Source organism: Rhinatrema bivittatum, chromosome 5 (genome assembly GCF_901001135.1).
Source record: "Rhinatrema bivittatum chromosome 5, aRhiBiv1.1, whole genome shotgun sequence".
Classification (NCBI taxonomy): domain Eukaryota; kingdom Metazoa; phylum Chordata; class Amphibia; order Gymnophiona; family Rhinatrematidae; genus Rhinatrema; species Rhinatrema bivittatum.
In genome coordinates this window covers 335428437-335454443 of record NC_042619.1, presented here as the reverse complement: position 1 = coordinate 335454443, position 26007 = coordinate 335428437, and the positions used below count along the sequence as shown (strand labels likewise).

The window sequence follows — 26007 nt, the reverse complement described above, 5'->3', positions numbered from 1 at the left end:
GGCGTGCGTTCATCCATCTTCGCCGGCGGGGGCCGCTGGAAGCCGCTTTCGCCGCCGGCTGCCCCCGGGAGGCAGGGGAGCCGCAGTGCCCGCCTCCGGAGGAGGGCAGAGAGGACTGTAAGAAAAAGTAAGTTAACTTTTGTTACACTTTATTTACACTATTTTAATAGCCCGTCACGTTGCTTTTCGCCCTGCGCCTTGCTCGCCTTAGGTTTTATTTTGATTAAAGTTGGGATCCACTTCCTGGTACCTGTCATTATAGCGCCTATACAGTAAAATGGATTGCGCTTCATGGACGCGGGTTGGACGCGGCTTGCATTTGCATGCCATTTAAATACAGTATCGAGCAGTAGGTGATCCGAACTGTGCGTGCGGCAAACATGGTTGCGCCGGACACAAACGCACCTCTTTCTACCGCTCGTTACTGTATCGGCCCGCTAGTGATCAAAAAGGTATACAATTTCAACTTTTGGTTTCTAATTCTTTATTCTTGTAGACCTTTAGCCCCACTGCTAACAAACACCCCTTATATTAGAAGGCCAGGTTAGCGACTACTCTAGCGGGGACTTCGGGTGTGAGTTGCTCCCAGGGGGCGGGGCTTACACTATGTAATCTTCCCTTTAAAGGGAAGCTTCTGTTTGGGGAAGATTTGGATCACTTGATGAATTCTTTGGGTGAATCCAAAGGAAATAGGTTGCCTGAGGATAAAAAGAGCAGTAAGAAGGTTTTTCCCCCAGTCCTGTTTTCGGGACTTGGGGAGGTTTCATTCAGGCAAGGGTTCCTCTGTGCCGGGGACAAAGCAGTTTTCGGGTAGACAGCAGTCCTTTCGTGGCTCTCGCAGGTCCCCCAGAGATGCTGCCAGTCAGGAAACCGGTGACAGAAAGTCAGTGCAATGAAGTCAGTGTCGCCTATTCCTCTATAGAAGCAGTAGGGGGCAGATTGTCCAGCTTTTACGAGGAGTGGGTCAGGATTACCTCAAACCGTTGGATCTTAGAGGTTGTGAGAGTCGACTACATTTTAGAATTTTCGCACCCTTTAAGAGAGGCCTTTCTAGAGTCCCACATTGCATCCCAAACCAAGTGAGAGGCAGTGAGGGGAATTCTTCAGAGGATGCTAGATCTAAATACAATAGTTCCAGTCCCACTGGAAGAGCAGAGTCAAGTTGTGGGTGGATCCTTGGGCCGGTGGCAGATGACCACGCCCCCGGGGGAAGATCCCAAGAGGGACACCGGTCATGCTCAGAGTATGGTGACAGACACACACTAGTTCTTTTATTAAACAATATATTGAACCACCAGAGTTGGCAGTAGTGAGCTGGAAGTGCCCGGCAGGGCTGTAGTCCCTCAGGTACTGGAACAGCGATCCTGGGTAATTGAGCTGTAGAGAAACTGAATATAGTGAGTAGGTAGGGTATGCAGAGTTCAGGAACAGAAGCTTGATGTTAACACTCACACAATAGTCTCTAGAAGTAGTCCAGGTGTTGGAAAGAGTTAGGCCCTCGAGGAGTGAGTACCTTGTTCCAGGGAAAGCTCTGAGAGAGAATGTAACTCACTGGTGTAGTAGGCAGCGATGACTTCCAGGCAGAATAAGTATTCAGCAACCAGTCCGGGAACTTGGGCCAGGTCACAGACAGTTCCTGACTGTGACCTGAAAAACAAAGAGAGAGCAAGCTCCCCGAGGAGCGGGTACCCCTGGTAAGTCCAAGGAGGCAGAGTAGCTAGGTGAGTGCGAAACTGGTCCTTGCTAACTCGATTAGTTAGCGATTTCTGAGACCTTATATATTCGGTACGGATGATGTCATCTCAGGGGGACGCCCCTGAGGTTCGCGCCACTGCTGGTACATCAGTCAGGACCGCACTGCACGCGCGCCCTTAGGCTCTTGTGAATCATGGCGGATTGCAGCGTTGAGCCGCTCCGGGGACGCCGGAGGGAGTTGGCAGAATGACGCCGCGGCAGGCAACCTTCCACTTGAGCAAGAGGGAGTCGCCAAGGAGGTAAGTAGGGCGAAGTGGAGGCGTCGAGCAGCGACGGTCGCAACAGGAAGTTACTCTATTTACTTTGTGTTTCCCAAAAAAGAGAGTACTTTTCAGCCCATTCTAGACTAGCAAAAGGCGAACAGGGCTTTACGGGTGCCGTATTTTCGGATGGAGATGCGCACTGTGATCACAGCAGTACGCAAAGGCGAATTCCTGGCATCATTGGACCTGACAGAAGCATACCTCCATATTCCCATTTGGAGGAACTATCAGAGGTTTCTTCGCTTCAGGTACTGGGGCAGCATTTCCAGTTCCGGGCTCTCCCCTTCGGCTTGGCTACAGCACCCCGAACCTTCACGAAAGTGATGGTAGTCGTGGCTGCAGCCTTACAGCGGGAAGAAATTTTGGTTCACTTGTATCTGGATGATTGGCTTATTTGAGTGAAGGCGGAGTGCGTTCAGTCCCTTCAGCGAGTGATGTAGACCTTGAAGTCACTGGGTTGGGTCATCACTGTGGCAAAGAGTCATCTGGTTCTGACCCAGTCCCTGGAGTATCTGGGAGCCCTATTCTATACTCAGAAGGGCAAGGTGTTTCTGACATCGGACAGGCTGGTAAAGCTACAGGAGCAGGTGTCGCGTCTGCTATGTCTGACACTGCAAACAGTCTGGGATTATTTGCAGGTCCAAGGATCCATGGCTGCCACATTGGATTTAGTTCCGTGGGTCTTTGCTCACAAGCGACCATTTCAGAAGGCGCTCTTGTCCAGATGGAATCTGATGTCGGAGGAGTATCATCTGCCTTTGCCTCTTCCAGGAGAATCCAGATCCAGTGTTTCATGGTGGCTGTCATGTCACAACCTGGATAAGGGAATGGATCTGGAGGCTTCAGTCTGGGTGGTAATGACCACGGACACTAGTCTCAAGGGTTGGGGGGTGGTGTGCCAAAGACAATCAGCCCAAAGTCTTTGGTCAGCAGTAGAGATGGCTTGGTCTATCAATTGCTTAGAGACAAGGGCAGTTCAGGCTTTGGAAGCCTTCCTGCCTTGGGTCAAAGGTCGGATGATTTGCATGTTCTCCGACAATGCGACAACGGTGGCCTACATCAGTCATCAAGGAGGGACGAAGTCATACGGTGGCTCTGGAGGTTCATCAGTTGTTTGCTTGGGTGGACTCCACATCGAAGGAATAGCGGCTTCTCATGTCGCTAGAGTAGGTCAAGCGTGCAAGCAGATTTCCTCAGCAGGCAACAACTGGATCCGAGGGAATGGGAGTTGCCCCCAGAGGCCTGGGATCGTATCTGTGTCAGACAGGGAGTTCCCCAACTGGATCTCATGGCAACATGGGCCAACTCAAAAACAAGGTTTTTCAGTCACAGGAGAGAAGTTGGAGTGGTGGGGCTGGATGCTCTGGTGTGCCGTGGCCAACAGGGATCTTGTTGTATGTGTTTCCTCCTTGGCCTCTCATCAGTTGAGTTCTGCAGCGTATAGATGCACATCCTGGGTCGGTGGTGCTTGTGGCGCTGGAGTGGCCACTGTGTCCATGGTTCACAGATCTAGTTCATCTCGCGATAGAAGGACCCCTCAGGTTAGCCCACCTTTCCGGGTTGTTTCGTCAGGGTCCCATATTTTCGGATCAGGAGGATCACTTCTGTCTCGCGGCTTGGCTTTTGAGAGGCAGCGGTTATGCTTGAAAGACTATTCGGAGCAGGTTATTTCCACACTGCTCCAGGCTCAGAAACCCTCTACATCCCTGGTGTATGACGGGGTTTGGAGGGTTTTATGAGTCGTGGTGTATGCAATGGCGATTGGATCCCCTGTTGGCAGACATTCCTCATATCTTAGCCTTTTTGCAACAGGGGTTATGCCTGTGCAGCGAGCTATCAGCCAGCCCTTGCGATAACCCCTGTTGCAAAAAGGTAAGATATGAGGGGCAAGTTGCGGGGCAGGTCTTTGTCCTCTCACTCGGCAGGTCTTTGGCCTCTTGAAGGGAGTTATGCATCTACGACCTCTGGTTAGGAAGTTGTGTCCAGATTGGAACCTCAATTTAGTGCTGTGAGTGCTTTGTGGTGCTTCCTTTGAGCCTTTGAAGAGTGTGACTGTGAAGGACCTAAACTTTGAAGGAAGTGTTCTAATGGCCATATGTTCTGCAAGAAGGATTTCTGAATTATAGACGCTGTCTTGGAGGGATCCTTTCTTGCGGATTTCTAATGTCGGAGTCACGTTGTAGACGGTCCCTTCTTTCTTACCGAAAGTGGTGTCATCCTTTCATGTTAATCAAATGGTGGATCTCCCAGCCTTTCTGGAGTGGTCGAGGGATTCCCTCAGGATAGGGAGCTGCATCTTTTAGATGTGCGACGGATGTTGTTATGGTATCTGGAGGTCACTAAAAGTTTTTGGCTCTCAGATCACCTTTTTGTGCTGTTTGGTGGCACAAAGAAAGGAGACAAGGCCTCAAAGGCCTTGATTTCTTGTTGGCTGAAGTAAACTATCTCCTTGGCTTATATTTATGAGGGTCGCATGGTTCCAGTGGGGCTGAAAGCACAGGAGTGCAGGTGGCCGGCCTCCTGGGCAGTTGCTGACTCCCAGGAGGTTTGTAGGGCTGCGGTGTGGTCCTCTCTTCATACTTTCACCAGACAGTACTGTTTGGATGTGAGGGCACAGGAGGATGTGGGAATGCATGAAGAACATGAGAGTGTTCTTCATGCATTCCCGCCCAGTCTGTGGGTGCTTGAGTATATTCCACTTGTCTGGATGGATCTGGTGTTCGAACAGGAAAGGAAAATTGGTTCTTACCTGCTAATTTTCGTTCCTGTAATACCACAGATCAGTCCAGAAGCCTACCCCGTCACTACCAAAAGACTGAATTTCCTTGCTTGGAGGACCAATTTTTCAAAGAAACTTTTTTTGATTGTACATACATTCAGTTCAGCGTTTATCAGACTGTTTTGAATTTCTGGACGTATAGGGAGTTCCAGTTCAGGGGGCTTCAACCCCAGGTTGCCTGTTTGCCCTGGAAAGGGTTTTTAGGGACTAATATCTGACTTTGGGTACAAGTCAATACTGAGAGACTGCAGGTGGCACTTTCAGATATGTAGCAGTGCCCAAAGTTTTTGTTCTCTGCCTCCATCTGCTGGTAAGGATGTAAAACCCACTTGTCTGGACTAATCTGTGGTATGAACCAATTTTCCTTTGGTGTTCCGCAGTGAATGAAGATGCTGAAAAGAGGTTGGATATTTCAGCAAGACAATGATCCGAAACAGCTCAAAATCAGCCATGAAGTACTTGCAGGAAAAAAAGATGAAGGTTTTGGAATGGTCTTCACAGACCCCAGATTTAAATATTATTGAAAATATGTGGGAGATCTTAACCATACAGTACATACAAGGAAACTTAGGAATATTTCTGAGCTAGAAGAGTTCTGTAAAGAAAAGTGGGGGAAAAATTCCAAAAGCAAGAAAGGAAAGATATTTAGCTGGCAATAGGAAATGTTTGGAAACTGTTAATTCTGCTAAAGGGGGTGTTACAAAGTAGTGACTGAAAGGGTGCACAGATTTTTGCATGTGCCATATTCACTATTGTTTTCTTTTGAATCTAAAAAAACTGGGAATACATAGTAATTATCCATTAAAATTTACAGAAAGGTGTTTAACCTGGTCCTCTAAATTGATGAAAAGTTCTTAGTAAAATGGTGATAAGTCTTTATTGTAAGAAGCTCCCAGTTTCAAAGCATATGAAAGTTCAAAGGCCAATGTGTCCCCCTTTTTTTCTTTTTGAACTTTCATATGCTTTGAAACTGGGAGTTTCTTACAATAAAAATTTATCACTGATTTACTATGAATGTTTTCATCAATTTAGAGGGTGACAATGATACTGCCATGCTCCCGCATCCTATGTTGTAATGCTGCTCAAACATGGTCTTGGCCTTCTCTTGCTTTTTTGCCTGGTTTAACCTCATACCATACGGGCCGATTCAGTAAAGTGCGCGGGAGAGCCGGCGCACACACAAGCCACTCGCCTGTGCGTGCAATTCAGTATTTAAATGAGGCCCGGTGGTAGAAACGGGCAAAAGGAGGCGCTAGGGACACTAGCGCGTCCCTAGTGCCTCCATTTGGCCCGGAGCGGCAGCTATCAGCGGGTTTGACAGCCGACGCTCAATTTTGCCGGCATCGGTTCTCGAGCCCGCTGAGCCACGGACTCGGAAACCAGATGCCAGCAAAATTGAGCGTCTGGTTTTCGACCCGACAGCCACAGGCCGACTCCAAATTTATTTCTTTTTTACTTTTTTTACCCTTCGGGACCTCCAACTTAATATCGCCATGATATTAAGTCGGAGCAGCATTACAACATAGGATGGGGGAGCATGGCAGTATCATTGTCATCCTCTAAATTGATGAAAACATTCATAGTAAATCGGTGATAAATTTTTATTGTAAGAAACTCCCAGTTTCAAAGTATATGAAAGTTCAAAAAGAAAAAAAGGGGGACACATTGGCCTTTGAACTTTCATATGCTTTGAAACTGGGAGCTTCTTACAATAAAGGCTTATAGAAAAATTAGGGCTTACCTGATAATTACACTCCTTCAAACAACCCACTTACACTCCTTACACTCCTTCCTTACTTACAACTCCTTACACTTCTTACAACTCCTTACACTTACAACTTCCTTACTTACAACTTCCTTACTTACAACTTACAACTTACTTCCTTACTTACAACTTACAACTTCCTTACTTACAACTTACTTACAACTTACAACTTACAACTTACTTACAACTTCCTTACTTACAACTCCTTACACTTCTTACAACTCCTTCCTTACAACTCCTTACACTCCTTCAAACAACCCACGTAAGAGACTTAGGAGCCATCCTAGACAATCGTCTCAACCTCAAAACATTCATTAACCAAACCACCAAAGATTGCTTCTACAAATTACATATCCTGAAAAGAATAAAACCGCTGTTTCACACTCAGGACTTCAGAACAATCTTGCAAGCAATAATCTTTTCCAAACTAGATTATTGCAACTCATTACTATTAGGCTTCCCAGCTTCTTACACCAAACCTTTACAAATGGTTCAGAACTCTGCAGCCAGAGTCCTTACAAATTCCAGGAAAATTGACCACATTTCACCTATTCTCAAAAACCTCCATTGGCTTCCGATCCACTATAGAATCATGTACAAAACCATTAACATCATATACAAAACTATCAACCAACACACGCAACTTGACCTACAAATACCACTTAAAAAATTCACCTCCGCCAGGCCTATCAGGGAACACTACAAAGAGTCACTCCAAATTCCAAAGGCCAAAACCTACCAACATAAATCCTTGAGTCTCAGAGCCTTCTCATCAGCAGGTCCAGCTCTCTGGAACTCGATCCCACCTGATTTGAGACAAGAGCCATGCTCTTTAACATTTAGGAAAAGACTAAAAACTTGGCTTTTCAAAAAAGCATTTCCAAGCCTTGAATAAAACCTCCTCTCACTAGCACTAACTCGTATGCAATAATGGAATGTAAACACGAATCAACCAACCTCAAACCCTCTCTCACTAATTCCTGCTGAATATTTATCATACTATTACCATTCACAACTGTCATATTTATTCATTTGATTACCTATGTACCGTTTCATTTTTCACTTGCTATTCTAATGTATCAATAGGCTGAAATGTAAATATTGTGCTGTTCAATTTCTCCCCTTCCATCCCAAGTTTATTTTCCTTGTTTTTTGTAACTTTCCCTCTCCCTTTTTCTGATTCACTGTATTTAAAGTTCAAGGTTCTTATTGAAAATATTGTTTTTTACGTTACGTTATGCTTTACACTCCTTGTTATTTGTAAACCGGGTTGATGTGATGCCTATCATGAAACTCGGTATAACAAAAACAATAAATAAATAAATAAAATAAATAATTTTCGTTCCTGTAGTACCAAGGATCAGTCCAGACTGCTGGGTTATGCCTCCCGTCCAGCAGATGGAGTCAGAGAGAAACTGAAAAGGCACCACTGATATACCCTGGTGCGCCCCCTGCGATCCTTCAGTATAATCCATAACAAAGCAGTATGAAAATAGAAAACAATGGCAAACTCTGTGACTAGATCAAGATAAATATGAACATTATGAACATGTGGAAAACGAGGAAACCAGGCAGAAAGCCATGAATACAACCATATAAAAAATAGAACAAGTGCTCGTAAAAAACGGAACCCGAAAAAGAACACTACAGTTGCGGGACTCTTCACTCTTCACTGATATGGGCAGGCGTCTGGACTGATCCTTGGTACTACAGGAATGAAAATTATCAGGTAAGCCCTAATTTTCCTTTCCCTGTACGTACCAGGATCAGTCCAGACTGCTGGGAAGTACCCAAGCTGCCCTAAACGGGGTGGGACCCTGACAGTCCCGCACGAAGCACACCACTGCCAAACGATTCTACCGTCGGAGCGCGCACGTCCAATCGGTAATGTCTTGCAAAAGTGTGCAACGACTTCCAAGTAGCCGCTCGGCAAATTTCCTGCGAGGAAATAAAACCACTCTCTGCCCAAGACGCCGCCTGGGAGCGCAGAGAATGAGCCTTAAGACCCTCCGGAACGGCGCGACCTTGGGAAATGTAAGTAGAAACAATCGCCTCTTTCAACCAGCGGGCTATCGTAGCTTTAGAAGCTTTATTCCCCTTCTTTGGACCATTCCACAAGACAAACAGATGATCCGACAACCGAAAAGGGTTGGTAATGTCCAGGTACCGCAAGAGCGTCCTTCGAACATCCAACCTTCGAAGTTCCGGTTGCCGAGACGCATCAGCTCCGTCCACCGCAAAGGCCGGTAGGTCCACCGTCTGGTTGACGTGAAAGGCGGAAACTACCTTAGGCAAAAACGAAGGAACGGTACGCAGAGAAACCCCCGAATTAGAAATACGGAGAAAAGGTTCTCTACAAGACAATGCCTGAAGTTCTGAGATTCGTCGAGCCGAACAAATAGCGACGAGAAAAACAGTTTTGAGAGTGAGATCTTTGAGAGTAGCCCTTCGTAGGGGTTCAAACGGAGAAGTGCAAAGACCCCGGAGAACCAAATTTAAACTCCAAGAAGGACAGATAGGTCGCACCGGGGGTCGCAAATGTTTAACTCCTTTTAAAAATCGTGCAACGTCCGGATGCATGGCAATGGAAAGTCCGTCAAGTTTACCGCGGTAACAGCCTAAGGCTGCCACCTGCACACGAAGAGAATTATAGGATAAACCTTTCTTTAGACCCTCTTGCAAAAAAGCCAGAATATGAGACACCGTAGCCTTCCGCGACGGCACTTCCAAACCCTGGCACCAAGAGTCAAAAACTTTCCATACCCTAACATAAGCAACTGAGGTAGAGGGCTTACGAGCCTGTAGAAGAGTAGTAATGACCGACTCTGAATATCCCCTCTTTCTCAATTGCCGCCTCTCATAAGCCAAGCCGCTAGACAAAAGCAATCGGCCTGGTCGAAAAATACTGGACCCTGCCATAGGAGTCGAGGCAGATGACTGAGACGCAAGGGGCCGTCCACCGCTAGGTTGATGAGGTCGGCGAACCATGGCCTCCTTGGCCCCTCCAGAGCTACGAGAACGACGGGTCTTGTGTGGGATTCGATCCGACGCAATATTTTCCCCACCAACGGCCACGGTGGAAACACGTACAGAAGAACGTGCGCGGGCCAGGGAAGAACTAGCGCATCCACGCCTTCCGACCCGTGTTCCCTTCTGCAACTGAAGAAGCGAGCTGCCTTGGCATTCGAACGAGTTGCCATGAGGTCCAACCGGGGAGTCCCCCACCGGCGACAGATGAGTCTGAGTGCCTCGGGAGATAGTTCCCACTCTCCCGGATCTAGTCGCTGCCGGCTGAGATAGTCTGCTTGAATGTTGTCGACTCCGGCGATGTGAGACGCCGCAATCCGAGACAGGTGTTGCTCTGCCCAAACCATCAATTGGCTGGCTTCGGTTGCTACCGGTAGACTCCGTGTACCGCCTTGCCGATTTATATATGCCACCGTGGTTGCATTGTCGGACAAAACACGAACTGCTCTGTCCCGAATCAAAGGCAGAAAGTGCTGTAACGCTAGGCGAACCGCCCTGGTTTCCAAACGATTGATAGACCACTTGGTCTGAGGAAGCGTCCAACGTCCCTGAGCGGACTGAGACTGACAGACTGCTCCCCAGCCCGTCAGACTGGCATCGGTCGTGACAATGATCCATTGGGGTGGCTCCAAATCGATGCCTTGGAGCAAGTGGACCGGATCCAACCACCACTGTAGACTGGTCCTGGCTGGGTGTAGGAGTGGCAAAGGTATCTGAAATTCTTCTGATTTGGGATCCCAACGCGACAGAAGCGCCCTCTGTAGCGGCCGCATATGCGCAAAAGACCACGGAACCAAATCCAGGGTGGACGCCATATATCCAAGAACCTATAAGTAATCCCATACCACTGGCAAGGGAAGGGCTAGGAGACGGTGAACGTGCGCCATCAGACGCTCCATCCTTGCCTGTGGCAGGAAAACCTTTCCCACTCTGGTACCGAACGAGGCGCCCAGAAATTCCAAATTCTGAGAGGGAATCAGTTGGCTCTTGGGGTAATTGACTACCCACCCCAAGGAGTGGAGCCGGTGGAGGACTGCCTGAATTGCGTCTTCGCAGAGACGTCGCGATTTTGCCCGAATGAGCCAGTCGTCCAAATACGGGTGTACCAATACTCCGTCTCTCCGGAGACTCGCCGCCACTACCACCATTACCTTGGTGAACACTCTCGGAGCTGTCGCCAGACCGAACGGAAGAGCACAGAACTGGAAATGAGATCCCAGGACCATAAAGCGCAGAAATCTTTGATGGAACTCTTGTATTCCTATGTGCAAGTAAGCCTCTGTGAGATCTAAGGAAGCCAAATACTCGCCTTTGTGGACCGCAGCGATGACGGAGCGCAGGGTCTCCATCCGAAACTGCGGTATGCGCAATGCCTTGTTGACCTGCTTGAGATCCAGAATAGGCCGGAATGTGCCCTCCTTCTTGGGAACGATGAAATAGATGGAATAACGGCCTGTGCGTTGTTCGGCGGGCGGTACTGGCACTATTGCTCCCAGCGCCTGCAACCGCTCCAGGGTTTGAGCAATCCGCTGTTGCTTTACCAGAGAACCGCTGGGAGAGATAAGGAACAAATCGCGCAGGGGCCGTGCAAAATCTAAGGCGTATCCGTGAGTTATAATGTCGAGGACCCATTGGTCGGTGGTAATTGTGGCCCATTCCTCCCGAAAGTAAGAGAGTCGTCCTCCGACCTCCGGGACGGAGGAATGGACCGGCGTCCCTTCATTAAGCCGCCTTAGAGGTGGCGAAGGTATGAGACGCCCCTGCGCGTGCCGGTCTTCTACCACGAAAGGAAGGAGTCCATGCTTGGGAACGCGTAGATGGCTGTCTTGTAGCGTAAGAGGAACCCCTCCCCGATCGAAAATGGCGCTGCCCGCGAAATCGCCCGCGGAAGGTACCCGAAGGACGAAAAAATCGAGGCTTGTCCTCTGGCAACTTGAACACCTTGTTCTCCCCCAAAGACCGAATAAGTTGTTCTAACTCTGTGCCAAATAATAGTTTGCCCCGAAAGGGAAAAGAACCGAGTTGGGCCTTGGAGGAAGAGTCTGCTGCCCAGTGACGCAGCCAGAGTAACCTCCGTGCCGACACTGCCGAAGACATAGACCGGGCCGAAGTGCGGAATAGATCATAGAAAGCATCTGCGGCGTAGGCCACCGCGGATTCTATGCGGTTTGCTTGCTCTGTTTCCTCCGGAGGCAGATCCTGAAATGTCAACATCTGTTGTACCCAGCGAAGGGTAGCCCTTTGTACCATGCAACTGCAAACGGCCGCCCGTACTCCCAAGGCTGAAACCTCAAAGATTCGCTTAAGCAACATCTCCAGCTTCCGATCTTGAAGATCCTTAAGGGCCGTACCCCCTGTTACGGGGATGGTGGTATATTTAGCCATGGCAGTGACCGCCAAATCCAACTTTGGCACCCCAAGGAGCTCCAAGGAATCAGCAGGGAGAGGGTAAAGCTTATCCATAGCGCGGCTGACTCTAAGAGTTGCCTCCGGATTATCCCATTCCCGGGATACAAGCTGAAACAGTTTATTGTGAAAAGGAAAGGCATGTGCGGGTGTGCGGAGCCCGTCTAATTCAAAATCCCCTGGCTGGGAATTCGATTCAATCTGGGGTACCGGAATCCGTAGTTCCTGAAGAACATGAGTGATCAAAGGATCTAATTCTTCTTTATGGAATAACCGGAGTATCTGAGGATCATCCCCCTCAACCGGATCAACTGGGTCCATACCCCCTACATCCGTACCAGGATCCGGAGCGGACGGGGCCTGTGAAAAGGGATCCAGAGCTACATGCTGTGGAGGTTTTGGAGGAGGAGCCGAAGGATCTGGAGCTGCCTGCTTTGGCGGTTTAGGAGGAGCCGGGCTTGGATTCCCCCGTCCCAGGCCAAAGAGACCTGTAGAAATTCTCCCACGTTTATCTGGGGCAGGAGTACCCTGCTCCCATTCAGCTTCGGCCTCCATATAAGCCTTGTGGAGCAAAAGAACAAATTGTGAGGTAAAAGGATGAGGTCTTTTCAAAGAACCCCCTTTTGCTCCCATAGGTGGCAAATCCATAGGCCCTGGTAAACCGCGGGGGCTAAGGTCCGGTGGGGACAGAGGCGGGAGGTCCTCCCCCTCTTCCGACGAAACTGCATCGCGATCGGACTCATTTAAAATGGCCGCCGAATTTTCTAAAATGGCCGCCGCCCCCGGTGTCGGCAGCGAGGACTGCCGAGATTTGCCCGACGCTGCCCGTGCCTCAAGCCGTGGGGAAGGAGAGCTCCCGGCCGCGGCTGGCCCCCGCGAGGAACCCTCACCCCCGGGAAGGCACCGGGAGCAAAGGCCCTCGCGGGAGAGCCGGCGGCCCGGCTCTCCACATGCCGTGCAAACAGTTCCTCGGGGCATTTTTTTTTTTTTCTTTTAAGAGAAGAAAAAACGGCGCGAAAAGGGGCTGGGTGACAAGCCACCCCTTCCGGAGACCACAGTGAGTATAGCAGGCAGTGGGAAAATATCACCTTGGTTTTTTTTTTTGTTTTTTTTTTGTTTATAGCGCTACCACCGGTAGCTAAGAAAATACCTCACAGACAATTTTATGGTGGAGCCTGCAGAGGGTGTAGCGCACCCGTCTGAACTTTCTTCTCCGAGGAATTAAACTTCTCAGGAGGCGGAGAGGGAGAGTGACCGGCCCACCGATTAATCCTCCCCTCCTCTCACTGGGCAGGGCTGAAATAACCCCAGGAAAAGGCTCTAGGGCAGTGCCCTGCCTTGCCTGCTACGGCTCCTTTTACTAGTATTAAATTAGGTAAGAACAATTACATTGATCCAGTCACAGGATTTCTCAGATAGTCTAAGTCAAACCTGATAGGGAAAAAACCCTTCACAATTTACAGGAGATCAGGACCGCAGGTTATGCTCTCTCATCTGCTGGAGTCAGAGATATACTGGAGGATCGCAGGGGGCGCACCAGGGTATATCAGTGGTGCCTTTTCAGTTTCTCTCTGACTCCATCTGCTGGTCAGGAGGCATAACCCAGCAGTCTGGACTGATCCTGGTACGTACAGGGAACACCATTTTACTAAGAACGTTTTCATCAATTTAGAGGACAAGGTTAAACACCTTTCTGTAAATTTTAATGGATAATTACTATGTATTCCCAGTTTTTTTAGATTCAAAAGAAAACAATAGTGAATATGGCACTTTCCCGGTGCTGGAAGAAATTAGCGCCTACCTTTGGGTCGGCGCTAATTTCTGAAAGCAAAACGTGGGGCTTGGCTGCACATTTTGTTTTCTGAATCGCGCGGGAATACCTAATAGGGCCCTCAACATGCATTTGCATGTTGAGGGCCCTATTAGGTTCGGCGGTTGGATGTGCGTTTTCGGCCCCTTACTGAATAAGGGGTAAGGGAAAACGCGCGTCCAATGGCTGTATTGGCCCGATATAGAGTACGTATCAGCTTCTGTGCAGTTAGAAATTCATTGAAATATGCCATTTAGGCACCCTAGTCAAACTTTTACACTAAGCTGTAATTGAGATCATATGCTTTTTATGGGCTCTGCCTTTTGCACTGTTTGTGTGTGATATTTAGTGTTCTGACTCCTCTATAATGTGTACATATAGGTACTTGAATTGTATCTAGAGTGAGCTATACAAATTCTGACCCCTCTGCTTTTTGTTTCAGCCATGTTATTCATCCTACAGTTTCTGCCAGGATGTCTTGGATGCAATGATCCAGCATGGGTTGCTTGTCATGAAGGAGGTACAATGTCTTTTTAGCTAAGAGTCACCAAGGGACCTCAACCTGTGTGGGGGTTTGCATGCTTTTGTCATGTCATGATTCCACTCTGTATAAACTTCTTCAGTACCACAGCCCCATGCTCTCTGCGTTCTTGATTAATTCCCAGAGCTGTAAAATATCCAGGTATCTAAAATTCAGATCAAGGGCTGTCACAGTGGTCAGGAACTGGGAAAGGCCACCATTACTGGAATAAACAAACAAAAAAGAAAAAAGAAGAAAAAAGCAAATATACAGAATATTGGCTCCAAAAATGTTTTAGCTGGTATCTGTTTTCCAAATGTTTCCATCTTGTTTATACTACAGCCCTCTATCTGTATCCTTGTTTTATATTGCAGCCCCACTATCTATACATTGCCAAATTTTATCTTTGCCTCTCTTTCTGCAGGCCTTGCTCTCTGCTCAGGCTTGTTTTAAATTGCAACCTTGGTCTGTGTGCATTCTGTTATACTGCAGTTCTGCTCTGTTCACAAAATGTGTTGGCAGGTCTTTGAAAAAATAACTGTGATCTGCACATCAGGGCATCAAGGCAATCTGCTGCCTGAGATGAGGGACAAGATTGTGTCATATCCTCCCCAAGGCATGGCACAGGTCCAATCTCTGAGAGGGCCAAGAGGGGGGGTCCTCTTGCAGTCTGGCCCTTTCAGTGATTTGAAATGCTGAAAAAGGGAGAAAACAGGGGTCTGAGTTCCCAGAGGAGTGGCGGATAAGAATGTCATTGTTGATATTTCTAGGAACTGGGCAATCCCCTGCCTTCCCACGCTTCCCCAGCACCTACCCTGGGGAGATGGGTGAATGGTGAGGGTTAGTATGTGGCGGACTCTCTTCAGATTAGTGCCCTAAGTGAACCTTACAGCCTTCCCAGCCCTCACCACACACAATTAAAAAGTATGTATTTACAATACATTTTACATGAAAAAGGACAGTCATAGTTTTTCTGAGGTAAAAATATCACATCATCTATATTATTTTTACATGCAGTGCAAAAAAGACACTTGGAACCCAATATGGTATTAGGCATATTGAAAATGCATTAGATTTTGGCTTGGCCCTCAGAAAGCCATTCGTACTACAAACTGTTAGTCCTCAGACGGCTGAAACCTCTTCTAGATTTCAACGATTTCCATTCAGTGTTACAAGCACTCATATTTTCTTCACTTGACTATTGTAATTCTTCATTATTAGGCCTGCCCCAATCATCATTATGTCCTTTCCAAGTACTGCAGAATTCTGCGGCGAGAGTCTTAACCAATTGCAATAAACGTGAACACATCACCCCAATTTTGATAAATCTTCATTGGCTCCCAATAACCCAGAGAATAGCATATAAAATATGCTGTATTCTGCATAAAGCCATTTATGGACAAAAAACTGATCGGTTACATTTTTCAATTCACCTGCACACTCCTCATCGATCTTTGAGATCAGCTAACAAAGGGCTTCTTCATGTTCCTCCAATAAGCACAGCTCACTTAGCCTTAGTTAGAGACAGAGTTATTTCAATCGCAGGCCCAAGTTTGTAGAACACATGACGGCACTTCTAAGATTGGAGACAGAGTCTAAAAAATGTAAGAAAGGCTTAAAGACCTGGCTCTTCGAGCAAGCCTATTCAGATAACCTCCAAACAGGTCACTAACGTCTTAATCCCTCTACATTTTTTACTTTTAGTATGGATCTTTTTTTAAAGTCTCCTTTAATATTTTTTTTGTATGTATTTTAAAGTCTCCTTGACTTTGTTACTGCAATGTATTTCTTTGAACTTGTTTTATGCTTTTGTAAACCGTTGTGATGTAATTACGAACGATATATAAAATATTTTAAATAAATAAATAAATTGTAATTATAATATTCAGTAGTAAACCTCTCATACCAAAATAGCACTAAATGTCAACACTCAAACAGTAACAACCCTACCTATGAAAAGGTAACACTGCAAATATTACACCAGGCCCTAAAACTAGGGTTGCCATCTTTTCCATAGATCGGGGGCATGGGGTGGGGGAATGGTACCCCCTCATTTGCATAAATTTTAGATTTTACCAGTGAACTGCCTAAACAGTGTATCTGTTTCTGCAGAACCACTGGTTGCTGAGGGCTGTGGTGTGTACCACTGATATATCACAGCTCTCCCATAGGCTTCAACCTGCCTTTCTCTTCCTCCAACTAAGAGGCTGTAGGAAAAAGGAGATCCACCTGCAAAACCGGACATTTAGCGTCTGGTCGGTAGTTCTGATTGGACACTGTACAGAATGCCTGAAAACCTGACTGTCCAGTCCAAAACTGGACAGTTGGCAACTCTACCTAAAACATCAATACGCCTATTAGACAAAAAGAACAAGCCAAGCTGTGGGAGGCAAAGGAGAGCTATTACCTGTGCTGAGGCAATTATATTTCTTGAACTGGTTCGCTGATTTCTTTTGGAGCTATTCCTGCGCTGTGGAAAGAATCCCGGGGGTAGACCGGAGTCTGCCCCGATGGTCTCACGAACCAACCAACAGCGAGAACGTAAGAAGGAGGAGCTGGAAGTGGAGGTAAAAGGGGCCCTCCTTCAGTGTTTACCCTTGAGGCAAAGGAGAGCTATTACCTGTGCTGAGGCAATTATATTTCTTGAACTGGTTCGCTGATTTCTTTGGAGCTATTCCTGCGCTGTGGAAAGAATCCAGGGGGTAGACCGCAGTCTGCCCCGACAGTCTCACGAACCAACCAACAGTGAGAACGTCAGAAGGAGGAGCTGGAAGTGGAGGTAAAAGGGGCCCTGCTTCAGCGCACGGCTTTGACCGGCTTCGGCCAGATTCGCCAGGAATTGCCTGGTAACTTTATGTTGCTTAAGAAGAATTTCGCTCTCAAAGTGGTTAAGCCTCAGGTAGGCAAATACCTGTTTGAAATTTTACAATCCTTTATCCTCCTAAGAGAAGCATTGTTAATTTAAGTAAGCAACCACCTGCTCCCTCAGAACCAGATTCTCCCTTTGCCTCTTAAAGTGTTATATGATTAATATGCCACATACTAAGAGAAAGACGAAAATAAAGCCTTCCTCTAGTATTTCGACTGTAGAGTCTGGCCAGAGGACTGTCACAGAATGGTTAAGTTCCCCCCAGATAACTCCCATTGAGGGGGCCACGTTAGGGGTGGATTTGGAATGGAAACTGCCCCTTTTGGCCGAGGACATCTCATTAAGTCCGGGAGCGCCTGAGACACCATCGCCACCTGGTAAAAATGGGGGAATACCCCAGGAAATACCATGCATATCCCAGGATGATTCAGAAATTCTGGAAAAGAGTGGTGAGAAATTAAAGGGCAATAATGAGTTACCTAGTGAAGTTAGGGTACAAACATCAATGTTGACACCTGAAATAAGAGGAATTGGTAGTCATTTACTTATTCCAAATCAAGAGAGCACACCAAAGATTGAAAGAAAATTGGAATGTACTCTACATCAAGACACCGAGAAAAAATTGAAAGCTAAAAACTCTAAAGTTGTTATAACAAGACCTGGTACCATAACTATGGAAACTTTATGGAATTACATCGCTAAATTGGACGCATCTATTATGAAATTAACAGATGTAGTCAATGAAACTAATATAGTTGTGAAAAGAAATTCTGAAACATAGAAACTCAGCAAAAACAGATTAGTAATATAGAAGAACGTTTGATACAGGCTGAAAAAATTCAAATCCAACAAATTAAAGCAGAAGGAGAATTGCAAAGAAAGATTGAAAGTTTAGAAAATCATACCCGTGTTTTAAATTTAAGGGTTATAAACTTTCCTATAATGGAAAAAATGAGCCCAATAGAATTATTTAAGTCTTACGTTATTCAAATATTAAAAATTCCAGAGCAATATATGCCTACTATTGTAAAAGCTTTTTATTTAAATGAAAAAAACAAAGATTAAAGAACAGATCAAATAGTATTGGATAATAAGGAAATGAATGTGCAAAAATCAAATGCTGAGTTATCTATAGATATTTCAGATTTTCTATTGATATCTCAGGAGGATTTGAATATCGAAAATAGAAGTATTATGCTGATAACCTTTGCATTTATCTCAGATAAGGATAATGTCTTGAAGTATTTTTTTCATAAATAGATCAAAAACATTCCACGGACAGAAGATCTGGATTTATCCGGATCTTGTTAGGACCACACAAATTAGAAGGAAGAAATTCCAAGTATTAAGGAAAGCTGTTATTGAAAGGGGGGACGGACAATTTCTACTTAGATACCCTTGTAAGTGTGCTGTTAAATACAAAGGGCAAAATTACCAGTTTATGGATCCAGAACATCTTAGATCATTACTAGGGATTGAAGCGCGGGCAGATAAAAGTTAAAAAAGGGGGGAAGCTTACTTTTTCTAAGTCAGATGACTTTGTTATTATTATAAGTTTAGCACTCACTAAGGGGGTCATTTTCCAAGGAGTTACTGCAGGAAATAATTCCGCAAATCGCGCTAACAACCGTTAACGTGATTTGTGAATGCAAATTTTTAATTTTGTATTCAGAAGCGGAGTTGGGGCAGAGCATATGTAAAATTATCGTGTGCGGCGAAACAGCTGCAGTGTTAGCGCGGCTCCTAACGCGGCCAATAGCTACAACCCTTTCATTCGCGGTACGTTGTGCGCTAGAAGCTGGTAAAGGTTTATTGTGGTTCATGACGTTTCCGGACAGCCTGTTTCAGTACCCTGCAGGCTGAGGGAGAGGGAGAGGGAGAGAGAGAGAGAGAGAGAGAGAGAGAGAGAGAGAGAGAGAGAGAGAGAGAGAGAGAGAGAGAGAGAGAGAGAGAGAGAGAACCTTGCTATAATGTCTACTCCCTAGACAGGTATTTGTATCCCTATGGGAGGCCCACCTAGTAACTCGAGGTGGGGATTAGGTATGAGTGTAGGGGGTTGGGGCCACTTTCTCATTCAACATGAGACGTACGAACAGAACAGTGGTCTCTTGTGAAGATTTGATGGCCTTCGGAGTAAGGAAACTCACTCCAAGATGAGATTTGGGAAATGTTCTTTCAAACTAGCTTGATGGACACTCTACCTGGGCAACAACAAGCTAGGTGGAGAGAACATTGGCCAAATCTCATCTTGGAGTGAGTTTCCTTACTCCGAAGGCCATCAAATCTTCACAAGAGACCACTGTTCTGTTCGTACGTCTCATGTTGAATGTGAAAGTGGCCCCAACCCCCTACACTCATACCTAAACCCCACCTCGAGTTACTAGGGGGGCCTCCCATAGGGATACAAATACCTGTCTAGGGAGTAGACATTATAGCAAGGTTCGTTCTCTTTCTCTCTCTCTCTCTCTCTCTCTCTCTCTCTCTCTCTCTCTCTCTCTCTCTCTCTCTCTCTCTCTCTCTCTCCCTCTCCCCCCCCCCCCCTTGCCTGCAGGGTACTGAAACAGGCTGTCTGGAAATGTTGTGAACCGCGATAAACCTTTCATGAAACAGGCTGTTCATGCAGTGCGATGATTCTTTGGTTGTTTATCATGCATCGCGAATACATTTGCACAAATCGCAAAAACACCTCGGCACACGAAGTTTCCCCGCTGCACGAAAAAAGCCTCATTTGCATGGGAAACGCCCCGTAATGCGTTACCAATATGATATTGGAAAATGAGGCCCTAAGTAGGATGCTTCTCTTACTTTTCTTTTTAAAGGAGCAGAATGTGTATAAGTAAATATAATGTGTGGTATTGTATTTTTGCATTCTTTATCATGAATGTTTACTAATTACTTACATATTCTGAAAATTTCTAATTGCAAGTTATTCTTGTAATGTAATGCTGAAAATTTGATAAATAAGGAATTTAAAAAGAAAAAAGCCAAGCTGTGAATAAATTCCTACACAGACAACTAGCAGAATACCTCAGCTTGATTACACATGCAGAACACCAACAAATCTTCACCAAATACAGAATAAAATGACAATAAAGTATAACCAGGAATGTGCATATAAAAAATGAACTAGAAACATCAAGAAGCCAAATTCTGTATACAATGCAACAATGGAAAAACAAAAACTCCATCATTCCTCATAAAACAATAGTAAAGTAAAAAAACACATCAATCATAATAGTAAAACTATACTAATAAAATAAATATTTCAAAACAGCTGTCAAACAGATAATTTAATATTTAAATGCAAGAAAAATTTTAAAAAGTTCTCAAAAACCAATAAAATATTTCAAAAAAATAGAGATGAAATAACACCCAACAATTAATACTAATAAGAATTTTAAAAATTCCCTGCCTTCCATTGGTGAGATCTTTTAATTTCCAGTCACTCAGATTAGGAGGCAACACAAACGATAGATGCCAAGGAATGTCAGTCAAGATGCTTTATTAGAAGATAAATCAATCCAATTAAAACGCCCGATTCAGGCCGAGTTTCGCCCCCAATGGGCTGCCTCAGGGGCTACAACAAACAAACAAGAAATACAACTTCATAAAACAAGACATATATGACTCACAAAAATTATAAAAAATAATATAACTAAAAAATGCTAACAAAGGTATGTGTATCTGTAAAACATATAAAATGAGACAAAGAAATTGAACATGATGTTGTGACACGCCTCCTTCTATGACATCACCCCCTTCTGTGACATCAGATGCTGGGGGGATTTAAACCCGGCGTCTCCTAGGTTTCCTTGCCTTGCAACACAGTTACCAAGAAAGGTTGCTTCCCTACCAGTCTGCCTGCTTGCCTGCCAGCCTGCCTGCCAGTCTACCTGCCTGCCTGCCAGTCTACCTGCCTGCCTACCAGTCTACATGCTTGCCTGCCAGCCTGCCTGCCTGCCTGCCTACCAGTCTACCTGCCTGCCTACCAGTCTACTGCCTGCCTGCCAGTCTACCTGCTTGCCTGCCAGCCTTCCTGCCTGCCTGCCAGTCTACCTGTCTGCCTGCTTACCAGAACTGCCTCCTGACCGTCTTCCATCAACGGTCGGCCCAAGGATCCACCTCTGGATTTACAACAGTTTACAACAGTTTGCAAGGCCATGGATCCGGCAGACCTCGCTAGCCTTCAAGCCATTCCCGGACTGGCTCAACAGCTAGTACAGCAGCAACAGGTCTTGGACATCCTGGCTGTCACTGTGGAGCAACTGGCCGCTCGGATGGATGCTGGTCCGCCAGCACCGGACCCGGTTCCGGCTCCGATGATGACCCTTCACACTCTTACGCAACTCCCTGCGCCAGCACGGTACGCGGGAGATTCCAAGGCTTGCAGAGGCTTTCTGAACCAATGCTTCGTAAGGTTCGCTCTCCTGCCCAACCAGTTCCCCTCGGACGCCGTCAAGGTGGCCTACATCTTCTCACTGCTGGACGGTCGGGCTCTGAACTGGGCATCTCCTATGTGGGAGAAGAACGAACCGGCTCTGAACGACTTGAATGTCTTCGTAGCTGATTTCAAGGCAGCCTTTGATGAACCAGCTCGCTAGACCTCCGCAACCTCCGAATTGCTCCAACTCAGGCAAGGAATTCGGCCCCTGGCCGATTATGCTTTGGAGTTACGTATCCTCGCACTAGAGGTCGGATGGCGGGACGACGTCCTCCATGGAATCTTCTTAGAGGGACTTGCTGCAAGGATAAAAGACGAATTGGCGGCTCGAGACCTTCCGGAAGACCTCAATGCTCTCATCGGAGTGGCTGGCCGCATCGATCGCCGCCTTCAGCAGAGGGCCAAAGAGGGGCGTCCTCTCCGCCGTTTAGTTCCGCTGGCTCCAACCTCTCCTCGCCCATGCCCACCGGGCCCACGGGGGGCTAGCACGTCCACGGAAGCCACATCCGAGGAGCCCATGCAGCTGGGAAGAGCATCCCTGACACCTGAAGAAAGGCGGCACCGCCGTAGTATGGGTTTGTGCCTGTACTGCGGGGGCAAAGGTCACTTCCTCGCTCAGTGCAAAGAGCGAGCGGGAAACTCCCGCGCCTAGGAGTAAGGGAGGAGTGCCTCCTAGGTTGTTTGAATGCTGCTCCTCTATGTACCGTTTCTATAACCCTCAGATATCCCGGAGGGTCTTTCAAGACTCAGGCATTCATTGACTCTGGGCCAGGAGGGAACTTCATCGCTGCCAATCTTGTATATCAGCTCCGCCTGGCCACACAATCCCGGGAGCCTCCTTTACGGATTACTTCCATACAAGGTACCTGCCTGCCTGGTCACATTTCTACCGAGACTGCACCTCTGATCATGCAGACTGGGATCCTACATTTTGAGGAGATCTCGTTTTTGGTTCTGGAGAACTCAGTTCATCCGGTGGTCCTCGGCCTACCCTGGCTCCAGCAGCACTCTCCAGTGATCCAATGGAGCGATCTGCAAATTACCCAATGGAGTCCTCACTGCGTCAAATCTTGTATCAAGTCTCTACCAGTCCAGCACATTCCCTTGGCTCACACCGGCGTCACCCTTCCCAGTCATTATGCGGACTACACGGACGTATTTTCTAAGGAAAAAGCAGAACTTTTGCCCCAACATCGTCCTTTCGATTGCGCCATCAAACTGGTGTCTGGGGCAACTCCACCCCGAGGCAGGGTGTACCCACTATCACAACCTGAAACCAAAGCAATGTCTGAATACATTGCTGAGAACCTAGCCAAGGGCTTTATCCGACCTTCAACGTCACCCGCAGGGGCGGGATTCTTCTTCGTGGCAAAAAAGGACAGGTCCTTGAGACCATGCATAGACTATCGGGGATTAAATGCCATTACTAAAAAGAACCGCTATCCGCTTCCGCTAATTCCAGAATTATTGGATAAACTCCAGGGAGCCGAATATTTACCAAGTAGGACTTAAGGGGGGGCGTACAATTTGGTGCGTATCCGTCCCGGGGACGAGTGGAAGACAGCGTTCAACACCCGGGACGGGCACTACGAGTACTTGGTTATGCTCTTCGGTTTGTGTAACGCTCCTGCGGTGTTTCAGCACCTCATGAATGAGGTCCTCCGCGAACTGCTGAACTCTTGCGTGATAGTCTACCTAGATGATGTCCTCATCTACTCACAGAATTTGACCTCTCATAGTCAACAGGTTCGGCAAGTGCTCCAAATCCTTCGTAATCACCACCTATACGCTAAACTGGAGAAGTGTCTCTTCGAACAGGAGTCGCTGCCTTTTCTTGGGTACATCGTTTCAGCTTCGGGATTCCTCATGGATCCAAGTAAGGTGTCCGCCATTAAGAATTGGCCCCAACCAGTAGGCCTGAAGGCTTTGCAGCATTTTTTAGGATTTGCCAATTTCTACAGGCACTTTATACCGCAATACTCCTGACTGGTCACACCTCTGACCGCCTTGACCAAAAAGGGGGCCGACACGCGCGTTTGGTCAGCCGAGGCATGTAAGGCCTTCAAGGATTTAAAGGAGGCCTTCCTGTTGGACACTTGTCTGCACCATCCGGATCCGTCAAGGCCCTTCTTTGTGGAGGTTGATGCCTCCAATATAGCTGTGGGGGCAGTACTGTCTCAAAGCTCCGACTCCGGGCATTTGTTGCCTTGCTCCTACTTCTCAAGGAGGTTTACGCCAGCCGAAGGTAATTACGGTATAGGAGACAAGGAACTGCTTGCCATTAAGTTGGCACTTGAAGAATGGAGACAGTGGCTGGAGGGAGCCGCTCACCCCATCACGATCTATACCGACCATAAGAACCTGGAGTTCCTCAGGCAAGCTCAACGACTCAACCCAAGGCAAGCACGATGGTCGCTATTCTTTAGTCGCTTCGATTTTACCCTCAAATATAGTCCTGCATCTAAGAATGTTTGAGCGGATGCGCTCTCTCGGAATGCCATCATGGATGAAAAGGAGGAACCCCTTCAACATGTCATCGACCCAGCAAAGATCGAATTAGCCAGCACCACAATCTCTACACAGGGCAGAATAGTTGTTCCACACAAAGACCGGAAGAAAGTCCTGCAATGGGCCCACGATTCCCTCATTGGAAGCCACGCCCGCAGAGGGAGGTCGCTCGATCTATTAAACCGTCATTATTGGTGGCCCCGAGTCCGGCAGGATGTGCGACTTTACGTAGACTCGTGCCCGGTATGTGCCCGACAGAAGCCTCTCGGCGGCCGACCCTGGGGTCTTCTACAACCTCTACCAATACCTACAGAACCATGGACTCACATTGCCACAGACTTCGTGGTGGACTTGCCTCCTTCCGAGGGTAACACAGTAATCTGGGTCACCGTAGACCGGTTTTCTAAGATGGTACATTTGGTACCATTACCTAAGCTTCCGTCTGCACCAGAGCTAGCACTTCTTTTCACGCAATATATCTTCCAGGCTCACAGCCTTCCACAGAGCATTGTCTCCGATTGGGGACCCCAATTCACAGCCCGGTATTGGCATGCCCTCTGCAAAACGTTTGGGGTACAACTGAACTTGTCTACCGCTTTCCACCCACAGTCTAACGGGCAAACCGAGCGGATGAACCGTTCCCTCAAGACGTTTCTCCGAAGCTTCATTTTGCAGAGAAAGGACAACTGGGTTTCCCTCCTTCCCTGGGCTGAATTCGCCTATAATAACCACACTCACTCGGTTACTGGGCAATCTCCCTTTCAAACGGTCTTCAGACGCCACCTCAGGACACCCGTCCCGGTACCTATCAATGTCGCTTCACCGGCGGCCCAGACAGTGGCTACCCAACTTCACGATCTCTGGAGAGCCCTTCAGCGACGTCTCACCTCTGCAGCAAAGAAAGCACAAAGCTGTGCAAACCACCACCGACGTGCCGCTCCAACACTTCTACCCGGTACTAAAGTATGGTTAAGTACCAAGAATCTCCACTTAGCTGGACAATCACGTAAGTTGGCATCCAGATACTGCGGCCCTTTCCAGGTGGCAGAACGAGTTGGTCTGGTGTCCTATAGACTTCGTCTGCCATCCTCCATGCACATCCACAACGTATTTCATGTGTCGTTGTTGAAACCAGTGATATTCTCCCGTTTCCATCGGCTCACGCCGGATGCGATCTCCACCTCCCCGAACGAAGATCCTGTTTACCAAGTACGGGAAGTACGGGACGTAGCTTCCACAACCGCTGATGGGAGTATCTATTGGCCTGGGAGGACTGCGGCTCTGAGGAGGACTCTTGGGAACCTGCCCGAAATATACTGGACAAGTCCCTGTTAACCCAGTTCCATCATGACCATCCCAATAAACCCGGACCCTTGAGGAGGGGGCGTAAGAGGGGGGGTACTGTTGTGACACGCCTCCTTCTATGACGTCACCCCCTTCTGTGACATCAGATGCTGGGGGGATTTAAACCCGGCGTCTCCTAGGTTTCCTTGCCTTGCAACACAGTTACCAAGAAGGTTGCTTGCCTGCCAGCCTGCCTGCCTGCCTACCAGTCTACCTGCCTGCCTGCCAGTCTACCTGCTTGCCTGCCAGCCTGCCTGCCAGTCTACCTGCTTGCCTGCCAGTCTACCTGCCTGCCTGCCAGTCTACCTGTCTGCCTGCTTACCAGAACTGCCTCCTGACCGTCTTCCATCAACGGTCGGCCCAAGGATCCACCTCTGGATTTACAACAGTTTACAACACATGATGACTGTACATGTATTGAGACAAAGTAGCTTCATTTCGACTAAATTTTGAATATTATGTCAGAATAGATGATTTTACCTGTGTGGGAAATATCTTATATGCATTTGATAATTTCCTT

At 47.3% G+C, this 26007-nt stretch overlaps 1 protein-coding gene across 2 annotated transcripts in view; it reads left to right on the top strand.

Annotated features, from left to right (window-relative positions):
* The window catches only part of GPAT2 (glycerol-3-phosphate acyltransferase 2, mitochondrial), a 462570-nt gene that overhangs the window by 388237 nt on the left and 48326 nt on the right, over positions 1 to 26007 (top strand). For both annotated transcript variants that reach the window (XM_029604447.1, XM_029604446.1), the window contains exon 17: positions 14248 to 14325. In XM_029604447.1, the coding sequence (XP_029460307.1) occupies positions 14248 to 14325 (78 nt within the window). The remainder of the gene's footprint in view (positions 1 to 14247; positions 14326 to 26007) is intronic.